Source organism: Leucopleurus acutus (assembly GCF_964270905.1).
Source record: "Leucopleurus acutus genome assembly, chromosome: 10".
Taxonomy (NCBI): domain Eukaryota; kingdom Metazoa; phylum Chordata; class Mammalia; order Artiodactyla; family Delphinidae; genus Leucopleurus; species Leucopleurus acutus.
Window position 1 is genome coordinate 5,045,065 of NC_139153.1, and position 21,834 is coordinate 5,066,898.

At 59.9% G+C, this 21,834-nt stretch overlaps 1 protein-coding gene across 1 annotated transcript in view; it reads left to right on the top strand.

The window, feature by feature from the left end:
* The first annotated feature begins 461 nt into the window (after positions 1–461).
* PLXND1 (plexin D1) overlaps positions 462–21,834 on the top strand; it is a 51,201-nt gene continuing 29,828 nt past the window's right edge. Inside the window, exons 1-5 of the mRNA XM_082847637.1 lie at positions 462–1,884; positions 17,930–18,106; positions 21,003–21,134; positions 21,428–21,528; positions 21,617–21,746. Coding sequence (XP_082703763.1) covers positions 568–1,884; positions 17,930–18,106; positions 21,003–21,134; positions 21,428–21,528; positions 21,617–21,746 — 1,857 coding nt within the window. The 5' untranslated portion in view covers positions 462–567. The remainder of the gene's footprint in view (positions 1,885–17,929; positions 18,107–21,002; positions 21,135–21,427; positions 21,529–21,616; positions 21,747–21,834) is intronic.

Below are 21,834 nucleotides of genomic sequence, written 5' to 3' on the forward strand. Positions count from 1 at the left end.
AGACAGGGAGACACTGAGAGACACTTACCGAGAAGGAGGGAGAGACAGAAAAGGAAAAAATAAGCTCGAGAGACAGGCCAAGCGGCCAAGAGGGAGAAGGAACTAAAGCAACCAGCGACGGAGGCGGAGGCAGCTCCAGGAAAGGAGCCGCGGGCCGCGGGTGCCGCACGGGAGGGTCCTGGAGGGCGCGGCCAGACCCAACAACAGCTCAGCAAGGGCCCGGCGCCCGGAGGGCGGGGCCGGCGGGCAGCGGGGGCGGGGGCCCGGGGCGCGTGGGGAGGTGGGCCCGGGGCGGGCGGGGGCCCCGGAGGCGGGGCGCGGCCGGGCCGGGCGCGGCGGGGGGCGGGACGCGAGGGCGTGGCCGCACAGGAGCCGCCTCCGCCCCGCCCCTGGGTTGAGCGGAGCGGCTGAGCCCGGCCGGGGCGCCGGGGCCGGGGGCGGCTGGCGCGGGCAGGAAGCGCCTCGCGGCCCGGGCCCGCCCCCCGCCTCCTGCGCCTCCGGGCTCCCGGCTCCCGGCCGCGCCGCGCCCCATGCACTCGCTGTGCCGCGCAGCCCGCGCACGCCCGAATGGCTCGTCGCGGCGCGGGCGGCGCACCCCATAGCGCCCGGGCCGCCGCGGCCAGCCCCCTGCCGCCGCGCCCGCCATTCTGGGCCCCGCCGTGCCCGCCACTGCTGCTGCTGCTGCTCCTGGGGGCGGCGCGGATAGGCGCCCTGGAGATCCAGCGCCGGTTCCCCTCGCCCACGCCCACCAACAACTTTGCCCTGGACGGCGCGGCGGGGACGGTGTACCTGGCGGCCGTCAACCGCCTTTACCAGCTGTCGGGCGCTAACCTGAGCCTGGAGGCCGAGGCGGCCGTGGGCCCGGTGGCCGACAGCCCGCTGTGTCACGCCCCGCAGCTGCCGCAGGCCTCGTGCGAGCACCCGCGGCGCCTCACCGACAACTACAACAAAATCCTGCAACTGGACCCCGGCCAGGGCCTGGTGGTCGTGTGCGGTTCCATCTACCAGGGCTTCTGCCAGCTGCGGCGGCGGGGCAACATCTCGGCGGTGGCCGTGCACTTCCCGCCCGCCGCGCCGCCCGCCGAGCCCGTCACGGTGTTCCCTAGCATGCTGAACGTGGCGGCCAACCACCCGAACGCGTCCACCGTGGGACTGGTCCTGCCGCCGGCCGTCGGCACCGGGGGCAGCCGCCTTCTCGTGGGCGCCACGTACACGGGCTACGGCAGCGCCTTCTTCCCACGCAACCGCAGCCTGGAGGACCACCGCTTCGAGAACACGCCCGAGATCGCCATCCGCTCCCTGGATGCGCGCGGCGACCTGGCCAAGCTCTTCACCTTCGACCTCAACCCCTCCGACGATAACATTCTCAAGATCAAGCAGGGCGCCAAGGAGCAGCACAAGCTGGGCTTCGTTCGCGCCTTCCTGCACCCTCCCGACCCGCAGCCGGGCGCCCAGACCTATGCGTACCTGGCGCTCAACAGCGAGGCACGCGCGGGCGACAAGGAGAGCCAGGCGCGGAGCCTGCTGGCGCGCATCTGCCTGCCCCGCGGCGCCGGCGGCGACGCCAAGAAGCTCACTGAGTCCTACATCCAGCTGGGCTTGCAGTGCGCGGGCGGCGCGGGCCGCGGCGACCTCTACAGCCGCCTGGTATCCGTCTTCCCCGCGCGCGAGCTGCTCTTTGCGGTCTTCGAGCGGCCGCAGGGGGCCCCGGCGGCCCGCACGGCTCCGGCCGCGCTCTGTGCCTTCCGCTTCGCCGACGTGCAAGCCGCGATCCGCGCCGCGCGCACTGCCTGCTTCGTGGAGCCCGCACCCGACGTGGTGGCCGTGCTCGACAGCGTGGTGCAGGGCACCGGGCCGGCCTGCGAGCGCAAACGCAACATCCAGGTATGCCCAGGCAGCGGGGGCGCTGGGGACCAGCCCAGGGGGCTGGAGAGAGAGCGTGCGGGTAACTGGGCAGGTTGTGCGCTGAGCGGGTCACACGTGTGAGTGTGTCGTTACCTAGATGTGCGTGTATGGAGACTCAAGTGTATACTCTGAACCACAGGTGCATTTGCGGGGACCCAGGTGTAGTCGCGAGGATACAGGTGTCAGCAGAGGTGGGGGCCACTGCTGTGAATATGGCCTAGGTGTGCGCGTTGGGCACTCAAATGAGTGCTGGGCTACAGGTGCACATATGTAGGTGTGCGGGGCGGTCGGGTTGTGGATGGGTACCCAGGTGTGCGCTGAAGAGAGACGAAGGTGCATATACATCCCGGCTGTGCAAGTGAGGGTCGCAGCAGTGGGCTGTGTGCACAGCAAGTGAGTGCAGCATCTGACCAAAGGTATGTTCTGGGCCGACTGCATGAGCCCGTGAGGGCTGCCTTTGGGAGTTGACAGGTGAGTGCATGAGTGTGGCAGGTGTGCAGGGAGGCACGCAGGCGTGCATCAGGGCCCTGCACATGGGGGGTGAGGGGAAGCAAGGTGTATGCCCCAGACTTGTGTGTCGCTGAGCTGGGTCACACAGGCGTGCGGGCAGGCCGGTGCGTGTGGCAGGGACACACTGGTTCCACAGGGCAGGCCTGGGTGCACAGTGGGATGTGTGCGGCAGGGGACATAGGTGTTTGGGAACCAGTAGGCACTCTGGGGAGGCTGCTGGTTGGCAACTGGGTGTGTTCCTGAGGCCAGCTTTTTATTTATTCATCCAACACACATTTACTGAGCATGTAGCATGCACCAGGCCTGGGGGCTACGAGGAAGGCAGTCACACTTGTGGAATGCCTACTAAGCGCATCACATGGCATAACTCTAGGTTTTAACAGCAGTCCTCTCAGCTAGGCTCTGTTCTCGTCCCCATTTTACAGATGAAGAAACTGAGGCACAGAGACATTCACTAACTTGCTCAAGGTCCCACAGAACTAGCAGAGGCAGGATTTGAATCCAGGCTGTCCGGTCTCAGCATCTGTGCTCGTGGTGCCGCAGAGCCTTTGCCGCCTTACAGATGTGGAACTCAGAGTGTGTGTGTTGGAGGAGTCCTGGCGACTGGGGTGGGGAGGTGCCGGCTCCAGGAGAGTGGAGGGACGTGAGCAGGACTGCATGTAGCGCTTGAGTGGGCTGTGGGGATCTGGAGGGAACGCGGAGGGCCAGGTACAGGGCCACAGCAGCTGGGGTGGGGGAATGGGGCCCAGGTGTCTGGGGCTGGGCAGGGCAGGAGCGAGGGGGCCAGGTTGGGGGGGATCGATGTGTGTGTTGATCCTGGGTGGACGTGACACGGGGGTGCAGGAGGGATCTGTGTGTGGTTCCACTCAAGGAAGCGCATCAGCAAGGGGTCACTTCTTTAGAGTGCCCTGGGAGGTGGACCCCTGTGCCTTTTCTGCACTCTCCATCCCGAGCTGAGTCAGGGGAGACTTGGCCACTCCCTTAGGAAACCTCAACTTCTCAAAATGCAGAACTTAGCCTTCTCCTGGTGATTACGGAGGTCTCCTTGGGGCCAGGCTCCCTGTGGCTCTGCCCCATCCCTTCTCTGTGATTCTCAGGCCCTGGCAAGAAGCTGTGAGATTAATTATTCCCCTGTGGGTGTGCCCAACACTGGGGCTTTGAGAAAACGCAGATTCCTTCTCCTGCAGCTGGGCCCTCACACTGCCTACCACCCGGCTGGCTGGCTGCCCTAAAAGTAAAGGTCACGGTGGGTGAGCAGGGCAGGCTGGCCCGGGAGCCGGTCTGCTACCAGCAGGGGCCAGCTTAGTCAGGGTGGTCACCCAGCGCTGCAGCTGGGACATGCACTCTTCCCCTCCCCAGAGCCACATGCCCCAGTGGGCTGTGTTTGAGGGCACAAGCTTTGTGTCCGGGGGTCTCAGAGCCTGAGGAGGTGAATGGGGAGTCAGTCGCTGCTCTACGGAGGGAAGACCCTGTCGGAAGGGCCTTCTTCGAGCCTTTCCAGGCCTGTGTGTCCATCTAGGCCCTCAGTGAGAGGCAATCCGTGGGATTCCTCAGGCCGCCACAGTCTCCCCCTCCCCCTCCCCCTCTGGCAGGAACCGTCCTCGTTCCCACGGTCCCGTCCCCAGCCTGGCCTGGTGCAGTGACTCACTGCAGAAGGGAGCTGGGGCTTCCCTTTTCTTCGGGGGCAGGGCCTCTCCAGGGACACAGCCCCAGGGGCAGAGTGCTCGAGGGCCTTCCCCCCGCCACAAGGTGGGGTGGATTCCTGGCCCTCCTTGGCCATTCTCCCTGTGTCCTCCACACCCCTCTCCCCTTCCGCACGCCCAGCTGTGGGCACAGGCCCCAGGGTCTGGGCCTGAAGCCTCGGGTCGGGGGTGGGAGAGTGATGCTTATTCTTGCTCCTGGCTGTTGCCAGCTCCCCAGTTACAGTCTTAAGAACTTGGACGTTGCACCCAGGGTTAAATTCTTCTCTGTCACTTCCCAGCTGTGTGACCTTGACAAGTGACTTAACCTTTCCGAGCCTCCGTTTCCTCATCTGTAAAGTGGGGACAGTAAATCTCTAAGGATTGCTGAGGACCAAATGAATTAATTAACGTAAAGCACTTTGTACCCGTCATGTAGCAAGCACCTAGTAGATGTCTGCTGTTCTTGTTATTATTACCCCGGGGGGGCATTATTAGCACAGGTCTGGGCTTGGTCCTGGACAGCAACCAGTGACCTATTTTGGCTTGTTCTGCAACAGTGAAGACCCCACCTCTAGCGCCCGATGGCAGCCTCAGTAAACATTTCCTTAAGTCCCTACTGTGTTGCTGTGTGCTGGGGACCAATGGTGATTCCCTTACTGTCTGCTCTCGTGGACCATGTGGCCGGTCCTTCCAGCCCAGAGGGATGGGTGCTGTGATCCCATCCTGGCAGACAGAGCCCGGAGAGGGGCATCGAGGCCTCTGGGGAGAGTGGTGTCAAAGCGCAGGTGGGTGGGTGAGCAGGAGTTAGTCACACCAAGCTGGCGGGAGAAGAGGAGGGGTCCAGGCAGAGGCTGTTCGCCTGTCAGAGGCCTGGAGGTAGGAAACAGCAAGACGGACTGGAGCAGTGAGAGGTGGTCATTGTGGCTGGGGAGGAGAAACAGGAATTATGAGCAGGGCTGGGAAAGGCGGGCAGGCCTGCCATGCGGGTGCGGATAGGCGTAACTGTGTCCTGGGGACATGGGGAACCATGAAGGGTTTTAGCCAGAGCATCTGATCTGAACGAGCACGTCAGTTTCTTCCTCTGTAGAGCAGGAATGATAATAAAAACACCGACCTCACAGGACCTCTGTGGGGATTAAATGAGATGCTACAGGTGAAGCAGTTAGCAGCGTGCTTGGCACACGTGTTTGCAGTTGCTGTGATGGTTTTTAAGGGAGCTAGTTTAGAAAGTCGTTAGGTGATTGGTGAGGAGAGAGGAGAAGCAGGGAGAGTAGGAAGGAGGCTGGCGCCATCTTCCAGGCAAGTGGTTCACTTCTTCATTTACAAATATTTCTTGAACACCTACAGTGTGGTGGGCACTGGGCACAGAGGTAGGGTGGCCGGCCAGGTGTTGTTCTAGGGGGATGTGACAGGCCTGGTCTGAGGGCACAGAGAGAAGAAGCGGGGGGGTGTTCCGGATGGATTCAGATGACTGGATGTAGCCCCAGAGGTGGGGACGGACAGGATGGAGAAGGGATTTGCCCAGTCCAGCCCGGCATTGGGATGGAAGTCGGGGATGCGACAGGGGTGCCTCTGGGGGAGATGGTGGGTTTGGTGGGGGGGCGGGGGTGAGTACCAGGGGCCTGGAGTCCCTCTTCCTCCCAGCCCTGTCTGGCCTGACTGCTCCAGCACCAGGTGGTCTCAGTGGGGCTGGGCAACGGGGGACAGGACCCTGCCCTTCCATCTTTTCTCCAGGGATGTCTGCCCCCCAAGCAGGGTGGCTCCGCCGGGCCTCTGGATACCCAGCCTCGTGCTGTTGCCCTTGGGCCCTTGGGCCTGAAGCTCCAGCCCCTCGCTTGGGGTGGTCTTGGACATTCCATCTCCCCGCCTGGGAGGCTTTGCCGCCTGCTCACCACCTTTAAGGCAGTGAAGAGGCAGGGAACCTTGTCCTCCCAGCCTTGGGCCCCAGCTTTGTCCCTGATTGCTTTGGGCATATTTGGGGCCTTTGGACTATTCTGAGAGAGAAAGTGAGAAAATTAGCCTCTGGCATGTAGCTTGGATCCCTTTTCTCAATTCACGTATGTGGTGAAAGTGAGTTGGGAAGTTGCCTGTGCTCTCGCGGGGAAACTGAGGCACAGGGCCACCCAGCAAGGCGAGGGCAGACTGAGTCCAACTCCCTTCCCTGAATCTTTCCCTTTGGCCTATGAATGGCCATAATATTTGTATTTTAAAAGAACAAAGAAAACGGACAGGGAAATGTCAATGTTGCATTTTCAAGGTGTCTTTTTATAGTAAAGGTGGAAAAAAAAACCCTCAGGCGATTTTAAACTGGCATGCAGTGGGTGGGTGCCCGTCGTCAAGAAGGCATTTTCTGAACCAATTTAGGGGCTGAAATGCTGGGTGGAGGTGGAGGGAGATAAGCTTCCAAGATGGGCTTTCCATTTGGAGTTGGCCTGGGGGCTGGGAGTGAGCTCCCTGCTGGCCGAGGGTAAAAGAGACACTTAGGGGCACTTAGGAGAGGGGACTCTGGCAGGGTTGGCTGGGATGACCTTCTAGCCTAGAGAGACAGACACATCTTGGGTCAGGAGACGGTTAACATACCTCCCTGACCTGGGAGTGTCATCAGTCTCAACTGCCAGGTACGTGAGGGTAGAGCTGATGGTGAGTCCTGTTCTCCTACCCGTAAGCTGTGTGACCCAGGGTGAGTCACTTACCTTCTCTGGGCCTCATTGTAAAATGGGACAGTGTCTCCTTCTGAATTGAAATCTCATACGAAGTGCCCAGGAAATGGCAGGTGGAGGTATGAGTACCAGGAGAAGAGAAATACATCTGAGAGAAGTGTGCTCAGCGTGTGGAACAGCTGTTGGGGCAGGGAGCGCTTAGAGGAGGGAGGAGATGGGACCAAAGCAGGCCCTGAAGGTGAGCGGGGGTGGGCGAGACAGAGGGGTGAGGCACAGGTGTGTCAGGTGCCTCCCAGCCCGAGCTCAGCTGCGGGAGGCACAGGCAGAGGAGAGAGCCGCCGGGCGCCGCTTCTGTTAATGGTGAGACGCTGTGCATCTGGTAGGCCTGAGGGTGTGCAGATGCTGGGTGCCCCCTCAGCTCTCTGGGGCTGAAAAATGACCACGGCCACCCTCCCAGTTCTGAGCAGGGATGCTGCGCGGGGCCCTTCACAGGCACCAGTGTGTTTGCTCTCACAGCACCCCACCCCCACCCCGTGAGGCAGGAAGTGCTGTTATCCCCAGTTTTACAGATGCGGGAACTGAGGCCCAGGGTCCCACGCAGCTGGCTAGTGGCATAGGGACCTGCAGACTGGCTGTCTGGCTCTGGAGTCTGCCGTGGGTGGCCACTGGTGTTAGCTGTGGGCTCTCAGCTGGGGGTTTTGCAGTTACCCCCCCATCCCATGGAGATTTGGGTGGAGCCCTTTGTATAAAACCCCCTCTGGGGCAGCACCTCCCAGCAGGCCCCAGATGGAAGCCGGGGTGGAAGCCGGGAGCTGCCGCTGCAGTGACTCAGTTCCTGAGCCAGCTGAGGCTGGCTAGGGTATCTGCAGAGGCCCCGCCACAAGTGGGGGCTGGGGCTGAGGGGGCCTCCTGAGGAAGGCCGGGAGGCACTTAGTGACATTCATCTCTGAAAATGTGATTGTGACCCCCTGGCCCTTTGGGTGCGTGAATGAGAGATGTGGTCCATTTGGACGACTTGACAAATCCCTTTCAACCCTGACCCCAGCCCTGGACCGTGCTGTGTACTGGGGCTGGGCAGGCCGCCGCCTCCCCTCCAGGGCAGCCCCTCACTGTCCAGCGTTTGCTAGGAGGGTGGAGGATCTGTCACGGCCCTGGCCATGCCCACAGTCAAGCCTGCCACACCCACACAAGCCCAGAGTGGTGGACGGGTCAGTGCTGGACCCTGGCACCAAGTCCCTGGATTCAAATCCTGGCTCTGCACCTCCTCCCTGTGGCCTCCAGCAAGTCACTTACCTTCTCTGGGCCTCCACTTCCCCATCTGTAAAGTGGGCTCAGCAGAGACACGAACAGGGACCCCTGGAGTTCAGTGGAGGCCTGTGTGAGTTGGCTCAGCCCCTGCAGAAACACCCTCTACAGGAGTCTCATTTGCCGACTGCCACGGCTGCCGGTTTTCATGGAGGTTAAGGAAACAGGCCGGCTTCCGGGTTCTGGTTGCTGGAGGGTGGAGAACAGACACACTGTGTATGGAAAAGAAGCATGAGGGCCTGAGGGATCCCTTCCCCTTTCTGGGTCTCAGTTTCCCAGTCTGAGTTGGGCTCTGGGGTGGCAAGAAAGCCCCCACTCTGTCACCAGAACTGCTCCCGTTGGCATCGTTATTATTACTTTTATTGTTGTGTCCTGGGAACTTATTCTGTCTCAGGCACTTTGCAAAAGCACTTGATGTATAATGCAGATCTTTTAATCCTGCCAGCAAGGGAATGGGGTGAGTGTTATGCTAAGTCTACAGGAAGGCGAAACAGAGGCCCACAGAGGATAAGTGACTTGCCTGAGGTCACGTGGCGGGTAAAAGGTGGAAGAGTGTCTGCGGTCAGAGCCTGTGCTCATCACCTTTACTCCCTGGTTCCTGTGAAAACGCTGACCTGAGGGGTGTGAGCCAAAGAGGCCCTCAAGGTCGCAGTGATGGAGTGAATGGGTCCCTTTTAAAGTTGAAGAAATTGAGACCCAGGGATGTTCTTCCCCTGCTGGGGCTACAGTGGGGAGTAATGAGAACTTCCCAGTGAGGCCAGCAGAGCTGCCGAGCCCTGTGCCCAGCGTGGTCCCAGGCTGGGGCCAGGTTCCCCGGGTGCAGGGCTCCTGTTTCCCACAACTGCAGCTGTCTCCACCTTCGCCCACCAGAGCCCAGACCTCCTGGGCACCATCTCCTGCCTGTCTGTGCTCCTGGTGGAGGGTTCCCTGGAGTGTGGCAGGGAGGGGCTCAGCTCTGTTACATGGCAGCCTGTTAAAAGGCATGAATCGGACCCTGCCCCTATCCCCCAGGAGCCCCCAGACAGTCGGGGAGGAGTTCAGGAGAGAAGATATGCCAAAGCAGAGCTGAGTCTGAGGGACTCAGGGAAGGCTTCCTGGAGGAGGGGGCTGTTGGAGCAGGACTTTGACAGATGGGGCTTGGGGAGGCCTTCCAGGCAGAGGCGGAGGCCCAGAGATGTGGTAGAACATGGTTTGGGTACCAGGCAGAGATGAAGCTGAGAGCATGTGAGGTTTGGGGTACAGGCCGAGGGTTTGGACACTGTGCTGTGGGATGCAGGGAACCAGTAAGGCCTGGGGGAAGAGTGAGACACAGTTGATCTGGTTCTAGAGGAGACCCCGTGGCTGCTGGCCCACATTCGTCCTGCCAGGTGCTGGCGGGAGCAGGACGCTCTCTCCTGGAGCCCCCGCTGGGGCTGGACCAGGTGACTCCCCAGGGGCCCTCCAGCTCTGCCAGCGGTGTGGGGATTGCCATGGAAACCAGCTGGTCCCCGAGTGGGGACAGGACCGGAAAGTCTCCTGGCGCCAGCCACGTGGATTTGGATCCCGGCTCCCCCCAGAGCTCGCCTGTTTTCCTTCTTTCCAAAGCCTGTGTTGAGCCAGGGCCGAACCCAGCAGGCTGCCTGGAAGGGCCCCGCTGCACCGCCCACTCTCCCACTGCCCCGCTGATCCTCGATGCCGATGCCACCGAGATAAGCAGGGCCAGTGAGCCTCGCCCCACCCAGTCCACCATCCTTTACCCTGAAACACGATAAATCACGCGCTGGAGGAGGGAGGAAGCTCACAGCTCCATTACGAGGCCCAGCGAGGCCCCAGTGGGGCGTTAATCACGGAGCGCTTTCTGCTCTGATCAGTAAATAATGGGGGGGGGGGCGTGGGCAGAGGGCTTGAAGTGGAGGCCAGGCCCAGGAAAGGAGCTAAACAGCGATCGGCGGTCACCTCCGCCCCCCCATCCCCCTCTCAGAGCTCGTCCACCGTCTGTGTTGGAGGTGATTGAACCCTGTGGAAGTGACTAGCTCCTTGATGGGCCCCAGTATCCCCAGCTTGCAACCCAGGGCCTTTCCAGCTCCACGTGGCCAAACTCCCAGCAGCTGTTGGCTGCACCCGACAGAGCAGGGGGCAGAGAGACTGTGGGTTAGGACAAGGGTACTGGAGCCACAGCCGGCCTAGGTTTGAGGCTCACTTCTGCCTATTCTGGCTGTGTGACCCTGGGCAAGTCACTTTACCTCTCTGTGGCTTAGTTTCCTTTGCCATAAAGTAGCAGCAACTAATGAGCATCTGGCGAGGGTTCAGTGAGGTTATACAGGCAGAGGTCTCTGCACAAAGTAAACCATTGCTGCTTATTATTTTTGTGTTACTGATTCCACTGTGTTGTTACTATTATAAAGCTGTCCCTTCCCCACGTGGGGATGGTCTCTGAACCGGGACATTGACAGCTAGAGAGAGGGCCCCATGTCACCTCCATGTCTCCAGCACATGGGACCCGGCCCAGAGATGTTTGCTGGGAGCCCCTCGGCTGCGGTCAGAAGCCGTTGTCTGATGACTCTGGGACCGAGGCCAGCACCCCCAGGGGATCGGGAGGAGGGTTTGAATTCAGTATCCAGGGCCCCTCAGCCCCAAGAGGAGGAAGGCCTTGTGTCCCCAGGAGAGCCAGCTGCACTCTCAGCTTCTCCCGGCCTGCGTCCCTTCAGGGGAAGAAGCTGGGACCGAAACTCTTCCAGGGTGAGGAGGGGCCGGAGCTGCCGCGTTCCGCCCGCCGCCCCTCCCCCGCTGGAGCTGGCGGGAGGGAACGACCCCCCTACCCGCGCCGCCCCAGCCAGGGAAGAGTCCTGGCTGCCCATCCCACACTGTGCTCCCCTGGGACTCGGGGAGAGGGCTGGAAACGGGGCCAGGCTGGGCCAGAATGAGAAACAGCTTCGAGAAGGGGGAGCTGAGTGTCTGGGGGGCCGTGTCCAGCTAACAAAACAATGGCTGCTTGAGTCAGCGGCTGTGGCAGCGGTTCCCAGGCAGGCCCCGATCAGAGCCACCCCAGCCCGGGTGAAGGCAGCGCTGCTCATCTCAGGGAGTGGTGGAGCGGCTGGTCCCAGGGGCCCTCCTGTCCTGGGGCGTCCCCGACTCTCTGCCCAGTGGCCTGCAGAGATAATTGGGAATGTGTATTGAGCACCTGTGGTGCTCAGTATTGAGGGCTGCTGTGAGCTGAGCCTCTGTAGTGGGCGCAGTTATTGCCCCCATTTTATAGGTGAGAATACTGAGGCTCAGTGAGGATGGGGCAGCCCACAGTGAGTACTGAGACTTGGCACATCAGGAGCCTCGGTTTCTCTGTCTGTTAAATGGGAACCCAACAAGAGTGTGTGCTCCGTGCCTGCACGCAGCAGGTCTTCAGTGTAGCCCAGCCTGTGCCCTCAGCCTGGGGCTGTCCCTCCAGGCTGTGTTCTGTTTGGCGGCAGGGTCGGGAGTGCCAGTTGTGGGTGGGTGGACACATCGTGCTCAGGGCGGCCTGGCTGGCTGGTCCACACGGCCCTTCCAGGTGGTGCCCAGCTGGCCCGGATGACCTCAGTGCTTGGGCTGGGCAATCCACCTCCTCCAGAGAGCGGGCCAGGGAAGCCAAGGCAGGCCCTTCTGAAGCTGTGGAAGGGTGTACGCAAGCTGTTCTGCCCATTGCCACTTGTTGGTTTTTCCTGCCTGATTCAGGCAGCCTGGGGCCAGGAAGAGAATTACTGCGCTGTGTGTCCTGAGGAAGCCTCTGCCCCTCTCTGTGCCTCAGTTTCTCCAAAGCACTGCTTTTCCCCTCCCACTCAGAGCCAGGACTGCTGACTTGTTCTCTGGCCTGGCTGGCCATTCTCTCCCCCACTGCCCCCCACCTCCACCCCTTCAGAAAGTGAGCACCTTGATCACCAGCTGGGAGGTGCTGGTATTTCCTTTCTTGGCAACAGGCAGCTTCCTCCTTGGTGTGAGGGCCATTGCAGAGGCCCCCCAGAGCCGAGTCTGTCCTGCCCCCTCCCAGGACCGGCATGCGGTAGGCCCAGGACTCTTTTCATTCCTTGGTTTACCCTCAGTGGAGAGGTCAGCTCATTGGAGCCGTAGCCCAGTAGCCGTTGTGTTTCGAACGCCCGCACAGGCTGAAGGTTGGGTGGAGTTTGGGTTTGGGAGTCGCAGGTGTGGTTTCAAGTCTGGGCCTGACCTGTGCCCTTGGAGACCTGGAGAACACTTCCCCCTTTAACCTCAGAGCTTCGGGAGAAGGTTGGGGGAGGGCTTACTCACCCAGGCTCTGCAGGAAGCAGAGTTTAGTGCCCTGTTTCTAGGCCTGGCTTTTGACGCTGTGCCCGTCAGATCCCCATTACTGCCCTGCTGGCTCCCCGTTCTCCAGTCCCGGCCCCTCCTCTGCTGTCCACGCTGAGGGAGAAGGAGCTGGCCAGGACAGGGGTTGGGGGAAGCCACAGAGGGGCATGCCAGGTCGAGCAGGGCCTTGAGGGCCCAGGAGCAAATTTTGGGTTTATGCTGAGGGCACTGGGGATCTATGGAAGGCTGTTGAGCTGTGGGAGGGACACAAGCCGCTTTGCATTTTTTTTTTTTTTTTTTTTTTGCGGTACGCGGGCCTCTCACTGTTGTGGCCTCTCCCGTTGCGGAGCACAGGCTCCGGACGCGCAGGCTCAGCGGCCATGTCCTACGGGCCCAGCTGCTCCGCGGCATGTGGGATCTTCCCGAACCGGGGCACGAACCCATGTCCCCTGCATCGGCAGGCGGACTCCCAACCACTGCGCCACCAGGGAAGCCCTCTTTTTTTGAAAAAAACAACTTTTTAGTTTGGAATAACTTTAGATTTACAAGAAAGTTACAAAGATAGTACAGGTAGTTCCCGCATACCCTTCCCTCAGTCTTCCCCACTGCTAAGATCACACGTTATGACAGATGCGACATATATTTGTTAAAACCAAGAAACCAACATTAGTATTTTACTCTCAACTAAACTCCAGAGTTTCCTCCACGAATGTCCGTTTCCTTTTCCGGGATCCCACGTCACATTTAGTGCTTTGCGGTTGTAAAAGCTCTTTTTGGCTGCTGTGGAAGGGTGGGTGGGAGGGGGCTCAGTGCAGCCCCCAGCCCCGTGTGGTGAGCGGCAGCCGCCCTGCGGTCTGCTGCTTAATACCCCAAGGTGATTGCTGTGCGTTCAGCTCCTCAGCAGTGAAAGCTCACTTTCCCGGGATCGGGGTTCGGTAACAACCAAAAACTTGAGGTAGGAAAGTGCCCTCACTTCCCAAGCACAAAACCCCGACAGCCGGTGTAGTCTACACCTGGGGCGGAACCGCGGGTCTTGTAGGCTGCCACTGACGCCTCATCCTCCTCGGAGTGCCGCCTGCAGTGGGGCTGAGGTTTGGTGGGGTCTGCAGGCAGGAGGCGGGAGGCTGAGGAGCCGGGCTCTGGAAGCTCTTGCTCCAACTGGCTTCCCGGGGGGAGAAAGTCAACACAATTACAGTTGATAGTGAAATCAGTATGTCAGAGTTCTAGAGGGAGAGTGGGCAGCGCTGAGCTTTGGCCCCCAGAGGCAGCCAGCGGAGAAGGAGGAGGTGTCCTGCTCCTAGAAAAGAGCTGAGACTAGCAGCCGCCCGTGGCTCATCCCATTTCAGAGAAGGATCAACTGAGGTTCTTAGAGGAACCGAAAGTAGCAGCCAGGTGCCTCCTGGCACTGAACACCTGGCTCCCCTGTGTGGTCACACACACAGTGACATACAATTGACCCATACTTTTCCTTCCGTTTTCCAGTGCCCAGCATGGTAGTGCAGTGTTGCTCTCATTGTTTCTTGTTTTATATATATATAAATTTATTTAGTTAGTTAGTTTTGGCTGCATTGGGTCTTCATTGCTGCGCATGGGCTTTCTCTAACTGCGGCCAGCGGGGGCCGCTCTTCATTGTGGTGCGCGGGCTTCTCATTGTGGTGGCTTCTCTCAGCGGAGCACGGGCTGTAGGCACGTGGGCTTCAGTAGTTGTGGCATGCGGGCTCAGTAGTTGTGGTGCACGGGCTTAGTTGCTCCACGGCATGTGGGATCTTCCTGGACCAGGGCTCAAACCTGTGTCGCCTGCATTGGCAGGCAGATTCTTGATCACTGCACCACCAGGGAAGTCCCTCTCATTATTTCTGCTTGGAAAAGAAGAAGCTGAATACAGTCATTCACACTTTAGTCAAAAGTAGTTTCCTTTCTTTAGTAAACACTCACCCCAGAGCACAGTCTCCACCCTGGAGAAGCTCATGCATACGCTACCATGAGAAATGAAGGTGGTGACCAGCACAGTGCTGTCACAGAGGGCTGGAGAGGTTTTTTTGGAATTGCATCTTGAAACCTGGCTGAAAACTTGCCACCTGGGCGCGCCTGGCAAAGGGAACAGTGTGGGTCAAGAGGAGGGGAAATAGAGGGCTCAGAGGTATGAGAAGGGCGTTGGCTACTGAGGGAACAACATCATGAAGGTTCAGGCGCCCCAGGAGGAAAGTGTGGCCGCATTTGAGAAACTGCAGAGACTGATGTGGTCGGAGCTGAGGGCGGGGCAGAGAGAGAAGTGAGACTCCAGTCCTGAGCAGCCGGCAGGAGCCGGATCACAGAGGCCTTGAATGTCAGGCTTGACCCTGAGGACGGCCAAAAGCCAAGGAGGGGCTCTCCAGTCTTGTGCTTGGGAAGGTGGCCTTTCTGGGTTGGAGGAGGCCACTGTGAGAGTCCAGCCCTCCCCCTTCTCTCAGAGGAATTTGTGTTTTGAAGGACCAACGCCAAGTGAGACTGGAAGGCGGGCTGGTGCTGATGGAGGGATTTCAGGCCGTGTCACACAGTCAGGGCAAGCAGTATTTTGGGCCTTGGAGCTGACTGCCCCTGGAGACCGGGTTCGGCTGAGGGCACACCCGGGACGGCCCGCCAGCTCTCCCGAGCCCACTTTCCCCCTTTCCCGGGCCACATCCCCCAACAGCAGAGGCCTTTCCCGCCTGCCCAATGGACGTGTGTCTGGCTTCCGTTTTCGAGTCAGTTGTAGCCTTGTGATTTCCCCTGGCGGCTGGGGAGCCAGCTTCCCCCTCAGAGCACAGATCACGCAGAGCAGCCAACGGGTTACTTCTCCTTTAAAATTTTTTTAAAATTTTATTTTTAGAATAAGAAAAAAAAAGTCAGAGGAAAGGCTTTTTAGAGAATTCTTCCAGTGCAGAATTAATGGCTGTGAGCGTCAGGGCGGGCAGGCGAGAGCTAGATTCCCAGCCATTCCCACCTCATCCTCTCTGCACCCCCGGCCCACAAATCATCCTGATCTGGGCGCCTGGTCCGGCTGTTCCCAGAACCCCCCATTCTGGCTGGCTGGGGACCCCCCATCGCAGGGCCCAGTGCAGAAAATCCCAAAGTTGTCACCCAGGCCCTCCAGGTGTCCCCTTCCTGCCTTCCCACCCCTCCCACAGCTCAGGGAGGAAGCGCCTGTCCCCTGGGCAAGGGTTTGCTATTTTAATTTTAGAACAACGTATTACTAAATGACACAAGTAATCCACAGATTTCAGTGAAGAAGAGTTAGACAACCCCTGGGAAAAGCATCCTCATGACAGGTCTTGGGCCCACGTGCCCGCTCTCCTGCCTGCTCGCTGGTAGAGCCGCCTCATCTCTTCCCTGCAGCCCTAGGATTGCGGGGGGCGGGGTGGGACCACGGCTAGGAGAGGCCGCTGAGGAGATGGGCCAGCAGCCTCCTTCCAGGGCCGGCCCCCAACTTGGGCACAGAGATGAACACAGAGGATGGGTCAGGCAGGGTAGTCTGAAGCTGAAAGATGAAGAGCCAGTGATAAGACAGTCTGGGCAGTGGCATTCCAGGCAGAGGGACCGGCACAGGCAAAGGCCCTGTGGCAGGACCCAGCTTGGACTGTTTGAGGGACAGAAATGAGGCCGGTGTGGCTGGAGTGGAGGAGTGAGAGCAAGGATGGGATGGGCTGGGCCCAGAAGATCCCAGGGGCCTGAAGGGAGGGTTTAGGATCCAAGGTTTATTCTCAGTATCGTGTAAACCATCCGAGGGTTTCAAGCAGAGGAGCCCTTTGTACCTTTAAAGGGCTCGCTTGGCAGCTGTGCTCAGGGGGGAAACGTTGAGGGCAAGAGTTGGCCCAGAGAAGAGGGGCCTGGAAGAGCCTCCTCAGTGAGAGGATGGCTGCCTTAAGGTGGTCCCAGGTGGTCCAGGTTAGAAAGTTTTTGAGGTAGGCATGATTTGCCCCCAAATTCCACTTTATAATAATAATTGCAGTGACTGTCGTATCTGAAACAGCGATAGTATCAGTTGACACTTCTGGAGCGTTTACTGTGAGCCACGCTCCGGGCCGGCGCTTTACGATGAACTGTCTTATCCGAGTGCCTATGAGGGAGGTGCTGGAGATGCACCCATTTTATAGTTGAGTAAACTGAGGCTCAGAGGAGTGAAGTGACTTGCTCAGGTCGCTCCTGGCCATCCTGTGGAAGGCCACCGGGTCATGAGTTGTGGCCCAGGGCAGTCCCCATCCCCACCCCATCACTGGGCTCAGGGCTCAGCTCTGTTTATTTTCCCAAGAATGAAGGACCTGGTATTTATGGTTTGCTTTTGTAAACTAGTTGAGATTTTGTACAAAACCCATGTGGGCACATCATCAGTGGCTTTGGCTTGCAAAAAGCACAGATAAGGGGAAAAAAACCTCTCTCTAAAGCCATGCCCCAAAGCCAGTTCTGCTGGCCGCTTCAGTCCTGGTGGCGTGATATTGCAGCTGGTGACCTGGAGCAGGCCACATCCCCTCTGAGCCTCAGTTTCCCTGTCTGTGACATGGGACCTCAGAGGGCTGCCAGGATTCAGGGAGTTGACGCACAGGCCCGGTACAGGGTCAGTTCCCAGTAAACGTGGCCTGTATTGTTTGCTGTCGTGACTGTTACTTTAATGTTTATGTGCCAGTTTTACCAAAAAGGCCCCACGACATCCTGAGACTTTTCTCAGCCAGACATCTTTCTTCATAATCAGTGCAGATCTGTGGTGTCTCCCAGGGCTGGGGCGGCTCTCCCGGATGATGTGCTCAATCCTCGTGGACACTGAGGTTGTGGCCCCCACCCCCCACTCTTCTAAAACACCCTTGTGTCTGCATCCTTGTGAGTTTGCACAGTTGTCTTCTGAAAGGCACTTCCTAGAGGCCTGTGTTGTACTTCTGTGGAGACTGCAGGAGAAACCTTTGAAAGAACCAACAAAACTCAGAGAAAGGTGGAAAAGGTGGGCGTAAGTCCTGGGAATGACGGAGACTGGGCGTGCCAGCGCGGTTTTCCCGCTCCTGTGAGGTGCAGCTGATGTGGATGGCAGGATTGTGCATTTGGACACACCTGGCCTCGGTTTGCCCATCTGCATTGTGGGCAGATGAAGGGACGTGTGTTGGGAAAGGAGAGAGGGACCTCAGTTTGGGGAGCCCTCAACCTGGGTCTGGCGAGCTGCTGGGAATTTGGGAGGGGCTTGCTGGGGTCAGAGCAGGGGCCTGGGGGGAGGAGACCCCATGATTGCTGTGGAGACCTCGCCGGGACAGGAGGGACACCTCTTGGGTGTCGGCAGGTAAGCTGGGGCAGAGGCTGGCCTCCCTGGGCCTTCTTGCCTTCCTCACATGACTCCTCCTGTCCAGCTCCTGCACACCTGGAACGTACCCATCTCCTTGGGGCAGCTCCGTGACTGAAGCCGAGGGCAGAGGTCAACTTGGGCCCAGAGACGGGGTCCTGCTTATGTTGGGGCCTGAGCCCAGCGCTGGGCATACAGAACAGGAGCAGGACTTTAAAAGCACTGATGCTGAGGCCGGAAACCACAGCCGGCTATGTGGGCAGGGAGCCGGAGAAGGTTCCGGAGCCGAGGTCTGACATGTGTCTCTCTTCCAGCTGCAGCCGGAACAGCTGGACTGCGGGGCCGCCCACCTGCAGCACCCCCTATCCATCCTGCAGCCCCTGAAGGCCTCGCCCGTGTTCCGAGCCCAGGGCCTCTCCTCCGTGGCCGTGGCCAGCGTGGGCAACTACACGGTGGTCTTCCTGGGCACAGTCAGTGGCCGGCTGCTGAAGGTAGGACTGGGGCTGGGGGGGTAGCCGTGGGGGTAGGGGGCAGGGGTTGGGGGGAGGGGCCCACGGGTTATAAGGCGGCGTCTTCCACGTCTGCGTCTTCCACTCTTACTCACAGCAGTAAGTGCCCGTCGTGCAGAGGAGGGAACCGGGGCTGAGCGGGGGCCCTTCTCTCAGGGCTCCAGGACTGGGGTTTTGAAACCGGGTGGATCTGAGTTCAGGTCTCTGGGCTCTGCCGCTTGCAGGCTGTTTGACCTTGGGCAGTGAACTTTCTCTCTCCTGGCTTCAGTTTCCCCATCTGTTAAGGGCTGCACTTCTGGCCTCTTGAGACTGTTGTAGGACTTTCAAGGGGCAGGGGGAGGCCACAGCCTGGCAAGTGGGGACTCTTCCTCCCGTTTCCTCCTCCACTCTGTTGGCCGCCCTCTGCAGATGCCCCAGCCCGAAACCAAAGTGACTGGTTTCTGGAGGTAATGATGCCCGGCCCTGAGTTGCCTGGAGCTGGGAAGGGGTGAGAGTTTCCCCACTTAGCGGCCTCCAGGTGAGGGCGTGAACCTGCCCCCCAGGCACCTACCACACCCTGCCTGTCAGAACGACAGCCACCTGGCATGCCTCCAGCCGGCACCAGGCCTTGGCCTAATTGATTCAGATCCGATAATCCAATTCCCTCAGTTCCCTGGGCAGACGCCCCAGGCTGGGGTTGAGCAGTGGGGGTCAGAGTCCCAGCCCGCCTGGCCCTCTGGGGGAGATGCCAGGTGTGGGAGCAGGGAGGGGGCAGGGGTCCTCCTCAACCTTCAGAGCTTCCGTTGAGGGTCTGCAGACAGTGGGGCTTGTGTTTTGGCGTCAGGTACTCAGATGGGTATCCTCGCTCCTCCCCTCCCAGCTGTGTGACCTGGGGTGGTTACTTCTCACTCTGAGCCTCAATTTCCCCATCTGTCCAGGAGTCTCCCCCACCCACGAAGCTGCAGTTATTAGGCACCACTGTCTACCCAGCCTCGACAGGCGTGTCACGGGCATCATCTTGTTTAATTCTCACATCCCTTCAAGGGAGGCAGAGCCATGATCCCCATTTCACAGATGAGGACACTGAGGCTCTGAGAGGGGAAACAACTGCCCCAAAGTCACACAGCGAGAGCCTTGGTTGAATTCAGGTCCAGTCAGCACAGAGCCACCCCACCCCTCAACCTGGACCTCTTCACCCTCCACGCTGCGCTGTGCTGGGCCATCTCCCGCCCACTTGCCCAGCTTGGGGCTTAGATCATAAGCACCCAGCCCAGGCCCCAGAGCACACTAGGTGCTCAATAGACTGTGTTTTATTTTTGGGTTTTTTTTTTGGCTGCGTTGGGTCTTCATTGCTGTGCGCGGGCTTTCTCTAGTTGTGGCGAGCGGGGGCTACTCTTCGTTGCAGTGCGCGGGCTTCTCATAGTGGTGGCTTCTCCCGTTGCAGAGCATGGACTCTAGAGCGCAGGCTCAGTAGTTGTGGCGCACGGACTTAAGTTGCTCCGCGGCACGTGGGATCTTCCCGGACCAGGGCTCAAGCCCGTGTCCCCTGTGTTGGCAGGCGGATTCTTAACCACTGCGTCACCAGGGAAGTCCCATCAGTAGACTGCTGAAGGAGTGGAAACATGTCTGCTGGATGCCTGGGGGTGGGAATGGGGCCAAGCTGCCCGGGACAGACTCTGCCAAGAGGCCCCTTGGGACGAGGGATGTCACAAGGGCAGGGACAGCCTGTGGGAACCTGGGGAGAGAGTAATTCCAACTGGGTGTGTGGAGGGCATCTGCGAAGCCCTCCTTTTTGTTGGAGACCTTGGGAGGACAAATCTTGGTCCAAGGGGGAGAGGGAAGTGTTCCAGAAAGGGAGCACAGCATGGGAAAAGGCTCAGAGGCTGGGATGTTGGGTCGGGTTTAGTGGGTGGAGGTGAGGCTGGTGGAGTAAGCTGAGATGGATCGTCAGGGCCTTAAATGCCAGAGCAAGTTGATGCCATACGCAGGAGGAGCCACTAAAGGTTTGGGAGCCCACCGAGGAGGGCTGGGTGGTAGGAGGCCCCAGGGAGGCATCTAGACCCCTGACCCCAGCTCAGGGCTTGGCAGGACCTTGACAGGGCAGCACGTGGAGGTTGTGAGACCAGCCGGAAGAGAGCAGTTTGATGGGTCTCTGATCGGCATTGTCAATCCTCTAGGGGACATGCAGACGGGCCCTCAGCCAGAGAAGCTTCCAGGCCCCAGCTAGTCCTGGTTCTTCTCCTGCCCGGACATTGGACCCCACACCCCAGCCCCAGCCTTGGACTCTGGGGTCAGACAGGCCTAGGCTTGCATCACGACCCTGAGGCATCTTCATTTTAGGACTCTTGCCAAGTCCCTTGGCTTCTCTAGGCCTCAGTTTCCTCATCTGTGAGATGGGCGTGTGAGGGGAGGGATGAGACGGGTGGCTCTGCAGCTTCTCCCGGGCTTGGCCCTGGCAGCGCTTCCGCCGCATCTTCTTTAGCACACTGTGTGGGCACGCGGGGCAGGTATCGTCATCAGCCCCATTAGCTCAGAGAGGGGAAGTGACTTGGACAACTTGTACTTTGTGCAGCTTGTAAATGTCAAGGCCAGGATTCAAACCCAAGTCCCAGCTCCTTGGCATGATGCCCAACAGCCTCCCAGAGAATGTTTTGTAAACTGTGAAGCCCGCACCTATTCACAGGGTTGGATGTGCCCACGAAGGGCAGCGAGGGAGGCCCTGGTGGGGGCACAGCAGAGGCAAAAGCGTAGAGTGACCCTCTGCCAGTCCTGGAAGGGCCCGAGAGAGGGGCAGAGGGTCAGCCCCTACCCCCAGGGCAGGTCCCCCGCATTCGGCCTCCCCCTGCCGAGCACCCTCGTGGCTCCCCGTCCCCTGACGGCTCCCCCCCACCCGCCCCAGATCAACCTGAACGAGAGCATGCAGGTGGTGAGCAGGAAGGTGGTGACGGTGGCCTACGGGGAGCCTGTGCACCACGTCATGCAGTTTGACCCCGCAGACCCCGGCTACCTCTATCTGATGACGTCGCACCAGGTAAGGCCCGAGCCTCGGTCTGACGAGGTCCCAGGACGAGCCGAGCTCTCTTGGTTGCCTTGCCTGTGCGCGTGCTGCTGCTGCTGCTGGGGGCGCCTTCTCCCTTACCCCCGGCCTGCTCGTCCTCACCTCCCAGCGCAGGCATCACCTCTGCAGGGCAGCCTTGTTCCCTGTGTGTCCCCCATTATAGCATCGAGCCTCAGTTTCCCCAGCTTCTCACAGCCCTCGCCGTGCTGACTCCCCTGGGAGGGGCCAGCAGCCCCTCTGATCTGGGCCCCTGCCTCTGCCTCTAGATGGCCAGGGTGAAAGTCGCTGCGTGTGCTGTGCACACCACCTGCGGGGACTGCGTGGGTGCAGCCGACGCCTACTGCGGCTGGTGTGCCCTGGAGACGCGGTGAGACCCCTGGGACGGGGGCTGGGCCAGGGAGGCCGTCGGGGCGGGGGAGCCCCCCTGCGTCCTGACCTGCGCCGTGCCACCCCAGGTGCACCCTGCAGCAGGACTGCGCCAACTCCAGCCAGCCACGTTTCTGGACCAGTGCCAGCGAGGGCCCCGGCCGCTGTCCCGCCATGACCGTCCTGCCGGCCGAGATCGATGTGCACCAAGAGTACCCGGTGAGTCTCTGGGGAGCCAGGACCCAGCTCTGGGCTCAGAAGTACGGGTGGAGAACAGCCCTTCACCTGGCACCCAAACCCTGAGAGG